The sequence below is a fragment of the Wasmannia auropunctata genome, unplaced genomic scaffold (assembly GCF_000956235.1).
Source record: "Wasmannia auropunctata unplaced genomic scaffold, wasmannia.A_1.0 LD314520.1, whole genome shotgun sequence".
Classification (NCBI taxonomy): domain Eukaryota; kingdom Metazoa; phylum Arthropoda; class Insecta; order Hymenoptera; family Formicidae; genus Wasmannia; species Wasmannia auropunctata.
The window spans coordinates 1-6,127 of NW_012048370.1; the positions used below are offsets into that span (position 1 = coordinate 1).

Genomic DNA, 6,127 nt, shown 5'->3' on the forward strand with positions numbered 1-6,127 from the left:
CCATACAGCAACTACCTTCACTAAGGTTCTGGCAACCATGTAGGTCACTTCCAGAGTACTATGGTTCTCATAACTTTGTTATCAGGATAAGCGAAAAATATCACCATTATTATGTTGTGACAACCCTAACTGCACATTTATTTCAAAAAGACGTTAAATAATATTTTATTGAAAATATTTTCCATAATTTTCCGTTAGCTATAACTTTTTTTTACTTTTTTGGCGATAAGTGAATGCAATAAAAAAAATGTTCGTCAAAACAATCCATTCTTCGAGCCATTTTTTAATTTTTTTATATGTTTTAAAATTTGGTTAGCAAGGCGTTATATCGAGCGAAATAATTAAGTAATAATCTTCTGAAGAAGCATTGTCTGGTAAATACACAGCGTGTAATAAGACTTCCCGCGCACTGAAGTGCCGATAACGTATCTTTAACTACTTTTGCAACGTGGTCTGGCATTGTCATACGTTATCATGTAACAAATTTGCTTTGTGATCATTTGTGTTTTCTTTGATCTATTGGACATTTCTGGTTCAAAGTATGATTTAAATTGATAATTTGATTGATTAATTGTTGTTGATAATGTTCAACACTGACTGTTTAATTCAGCTTCAGCAGCTCATAATACATGATGCCTTTCAAATTTCATCAAATACACAGCAAAACCAAGTTACTTCCATGTTGCGTTTTGTAGTTGAGACCAGTGGTTGGCCTAGGTCTACCACGACTTTTTACACTTAGGATTATCATAGTAAATCCATTTTTTATCGTCACAATTTGATACAAAAACTGTTCCTCTTTGACGAAAAGGTAAGAAGTGTGACTACAGGCTAAATAATTTTGAAAAACCAATTCAGACAATTTATGTGGAACCATTCTATTAACTTTTTTTTTTAATCTTTACGTTGAATTATATGTAAACGGATCAGAAACAGCTCCACATTTAATACTTAGCTTATCTAACAATGTCTGCTATTCGACATCTTTAAACTTTTTTGATTGGTTCTGAACATATATCCTTTGTCTTTCAAATCAAAATCACTTTTGAAACCAGTTGTCGAAACCAGTTCTCACATGTTTGTTTAACTGATAGAGGCTTAAAATAGAAGATAAATCGATGAATAAATGACGAAAATATTCTTTATCACGTTCCATGATTTTCAATTTCACTAAAAAGTGTAATTATGTTCATGAATGCACAAAACATGTGTCCAATTATTTGCAGAAATGTCCAAGCTTTAAAACGACGTACCAACAAAATATCGTATTAGTACAGAGTATTAATAGATTTGTAGTTACAGTCATCTATAGTGAGCCTTCAAAATTAACTGGAACATTAAATATACATATATTGCAACAAAGACATATTTTCTCCATTCAACAAAAATACAACATAAATACAACATAAATAAACATTAAATACAAAGAAGATTCAGGAAATCTTAATTAACTATTTTCTATTTTTGATCGAGAAAGTTGTCAATAAATCATGGTCTTCAAAGATTTGAGAGTGGAACGTGTCGAGAATGAGCTAGGGGATGCATTATTTAAATTGTATCCTAATATAACAAATGGTTTTGTTAAAATCGGTGAGAAGAAATGGCATTTACCGTACAAATATGTTGACATTATCAATGCGACATATAATTTCGAAGTTCGTCAGAATGATACGTGGATTGTTACATATCCTAGATCAGGTAAGTCGTTTCAAACATTATAACATTATGGTGAGTAAATATCATTGAATAGTGTCGAATCGAAGTTTTATAAAGGAGAGATCGGAGAGCACGCTATTAGCGCTATCGCGTCATTCTATCTTTATCATTTATTAAACGTAAGACAAGTATAGAATGACGCGGTAGCGCTGACAGCGTTCTTCCCGAACGAGCTTTTAGTATATTCAAGATTCTATGACAATAGCAAACGATTAAATATCTTTTTATCCTATCCGATTTCTTATGTGAAATCTTTCAGCTGACGATTAGAAGAAAAGAGCAATTGAAAGTAACAGAACGATTTATTTATTTATTTAAAGCTGACAAAATATGTTTGAACGTTTTCGCTCTCAGAAAATAGTTTGACGCACCTCAGGTTCGTCCGCTGCGATTTTTCAAAAATTGCGAAAAACATGTTTTAAAAAATATTCTAAAAAATGTGACGTAATAGACAAATTCTGAGAGCAGCATTGTTTTCAGCGTCCAAAAATCTATGGAAATTACTTTCCTTTTTCGGGAAACTTTTAATATGTTGACCAGTGCAATCAATTTAATAATACTGCTTACAAGCATCTCATAAGATTCTTCTCTCTCTCCGCTTTTTTGCAGCAAAATTTTTTTACAGTATTCTTGTATCGCGTTTTGAGAGAGAAGAATCTTATGAGATGCTCGTAAGCAGTATTATTTTTGACTATCAATTTAATATTATAATATTACTATTGATATTATAATATTACTATTCTAGTTCAATTAAGAAATGAATTGAGAGAGTAATAACGCAGTTTGTAGAACTAGAAGAATGTATATAAAATCACATGAAAATTTATTAAACGTCAAAATCCTGCTATGATCGTTATTGGCCAGTCTTGTGTTAAAAATTTATATATATATATGATAATTGATATTATATATTGATAATTGATATTATATATTAATAATTAGGTACGACTATAACACAAGAACTTATATGGTTGGTAGCAAATGACATGAATTTCGAACAAGCGCATCAGAGGCCTTTAACACACAGATTTCCCTATATATGGTACAGTTATACATAATATACGTGCTCTTTTTCATATTTATAAAAACGTTTTCTAGATATTTAGCGTAGGAAAAAATTTTCACGTAGATTTGGACAAAACTTTTCTACCAAACATTGTAATATATAAATTAAATGTTTTTTGCTAGCTTAATTTAATTTGAATGAAATATATGATATATTTTATTAGATTAGATTACATTTTCAATTTAATAAAAAATTTAAAAACGGTGACTTTTTCTATTTCTTTTATGTCAAGAAAAAATTGTGTAACATTTCGTTATTTCACGAAATAAGGAATTTCATAAATCAAGATGCATTTTACAATAAAATTTTTATTTAGTTCAAATGCAATGGATGCTTTGGACGTGGCATCATGTAGTTCCAACGTGCATAAAATAATTAAATCAGATTTGGAATTTGTACAAAATCAAACATCACCACGTTTTATCAAAACACACTTGCCTTTTGATTTGTTACCAACAGTGAAAAATAGCGATTGTAAGGTGAGATTATGATCATTTTATAAACATATATTTATAAATTCATACAATAAAATTCGTAAAAATAGGAGAAATAAAAAAAAGTTAAAAGTTAAAAAGCATCATTAAATGACGATTTGATCTCTAATTTTAATTACTTTTCTTCAACTCGTTATTAAAGAGATTTGTTATTATAACTAAATTTAATCCATACATCTAAAATAAAATATTGGAATGTATACTCAAGTTTTTGATGGATTTAATATAATAATCCAAACAAAAGTTATTTTATTTATATTCATATAATGTTAGAATAATACAATAAAACGTAATTTATAGGCAATATTTTAGAAATGTTTTTTTTTTTAGATTATTTATGTCGCGAGAAATCCAAGAGATATGGTGATCTCAATTATTCTATCTTATTCTATTATCTTATTCAATTTCCACAAGAATTTGACACTTTACAACTATCAAGGGACTTTCGAGCAATTCTGTGATCTATTTCTAAATAATCACAGTAAGTTTTAGAGGATCACAATTAACATTTCAACATATTTTAGTTTTCAACATATTTTATCTAGCAATTGTTAATGTGTAATCCTTGCTTATTTAATCTTTTGCTTATATTTAAGCGTAACAATTTTTGCCATGTTAAGAGCATAATTTTATAAATTATTATTACTTATAATTGTAACTATTTTATGAATGATCACAGTAAATTTTACAAAGTATTGATTGATTCTTCTTTTATTTATCTTTCCTGAGTTTGCGATTTAAGAGCCGAATTTTCCGCAATTTCAGTGACGTGGAGTCCATATTGGGAACATGTAAAGGAAGCTTGGGCGATGAGACACAGAACAAATTTGCTGTTCCTCTTCTACGAAGATTTGATAAAAGTGAGTTCTAGAAAAATGCTAATATATTATATAGCATTCTAAAGTATTACATAATACCCGCTATTTCTTAAATAAAAAATCGTAAAAGGTTTCAAATATTAAAAAAATCAAATTTTATGATATTATAATTTCTAAAGATAATATTTACATCTATTTCTAGGATTTACCTGGAAACATCAAAAAAGTCGCCGAGTTCTTCGGTAAAGTTTACAGTGATGAGCAGATTGTTAAATTAGCGGAACATTTGAAAATAGAGAATTTCCGAGAAAATCCTATGGTAAATATTAATTCTATAAAAGGGTTTATTCGACAAGGAAAGATAGGCAATTGGAAAGAGCTATTCACCGCAGAAATCGAGGAGAAATTCAGCAAGTGGATTTCTGATAATTTGAAAGATACGAATCTGACGTTCCCTGTTTAATGAAGTCGAAATAAAAGAATATAAATAAAATAAAATTTTCTTAATGCGTTGTATTTGTTTTATTTTATTAAACAAACAACATCAGTTAGCAAGATAACATCACGCGTACATTGACATCTTACTTAAATAACAAATAAAATATTAAGTTTTAATTTAAAATAATTATGATAAACTCATATATTAATGATATTAATTGAACTAATAATCCCAGATAGCACACAGAGCCCAAAAGAATTCATTAGTATATTCAGTTTTATGTCATCAATTCTGAGTTCATTTTCAGGTGCAAAAAGAATCCCTTTTAGAAAAAGAATTCTTTTTGCATCTGAAAATGAACTCAGAATTGGTGACATATAACTGGGTTCTTTTTTTACTTTTTGTGCTATCTGGGGCTGCATAACGCACAAGCATAAGCCATAAAAGAATCAACCAATCAGAGTATGAAATGAAGGATTCTGATTAGTTAATTTTCTTATGCATTATGTCGTGTGCGTTATGCAGCGTGCAAAAGTCTGTGATCCCGGCTTTTATCTCGGACAAAGAAATGTTGCGAATACGACATATTTTTTGGTTATGTTCATTCAGAAATATGGCGGGACGAATCGCAGTAAACGCAAAATGCGACATAATCAAATAACATGTCGGACAAAGAAAATGAAGAGATTATGGATAAAGCTTTTGGTGAATTGCTCGCTAATTTTCGACAAAATCTTTGTTTGTATGACAAACAGTGTAAAAAATATAATGCAAATTATAGATGACGATATTTCTCTATGCGACAAAAATACAAAAAGTTAAAAAATAAAAGGCAGAAGATATGAAACAAGAGCACATTGCAGATCCACCTAGATGCAAGATAAAACATTCAACTTATATTTATGTTTTCATCAATTTTGTAAGCGCACAAATAAAATATTACAAGCAGATATATTTAGTAATTATATAGCAATAATGTTGATGTGTATAAGATCTGTATTTTGATTGTTTCCGACATAGTATAAAATTAAATATATTAAACTAAGATTTGATATAGGAATTTGTAATATGATATTTCATATATTAAAATTAAAATAATGTAAAAATTATATAATCATCATTAATTAAATATTAATATTTGTATGCATTTTTTTCAAATAAAAAATATATACAGGGTGTCCCAAAAAGGTCGTATGTCGTTTCACTGGCAGATTCTAGAGAGCATTCTAAGAAAACTCTTATATGAAAATGAAAGGCTATAATACTTTTCAAATTATAATATTTATAATCGATTAAAGTTATCCTATTACGGCGTCTGAAATTCGCACGCTCAGGCATGGTACATTGCGCGCGCGATTGCGAGGTGCCCTTGTCCATTGACTCACATTTAAATATTGACATAATTGATGCGCTTATCGCAAAAATATCTAATTATCAAAATTGAGTTTCTTATTTGAAAACATTAATGATTTTATAAGTTAATAACATTTTAAGTTTAAAAATCGAATTTTGACAGTGAGGTTACTTTTGCTGTAGGCATTTCAATTTTTATACAATGACAAAGAGATCGCTTTTAAGTTTTGTCTCGTTTATT

The 6,127-nt window shown here is 28.8% G+C and overlaps 1 protein-coding gene across 1 annotated transcript; it reads left to right on the plus strand.

Moving 5' to 3' along the window:
• The first annotated feature begins 895 nt into the window (after window positions 1-895).
• LOC105460848 (sulfotransferase 4A1-like) lies at window positions 896-4,610 on the plus strand. The gene is made up of 6 exons (XM_011707338.1): window positions 896-1,698; window positions 2,659-2,758; window positions 3,099-3,261; window positions 3,607-3,757; window positions 4,042-4,136; window positions 4,297-4,610. Exons 1-6 carry the CDS (start codon window positions 1,491-1,493, stop codon window positions 4,555-4,557), a joined length of 978 nt encoding a protein of 325 aa, XP_011705640.1. The 5' UTR covers window positions 896-1,490; the 3' UTR covers window positions 4,558-4,610.
• Window positions 4,611-6,127: the final 1,517 nt, after the last annotated feature.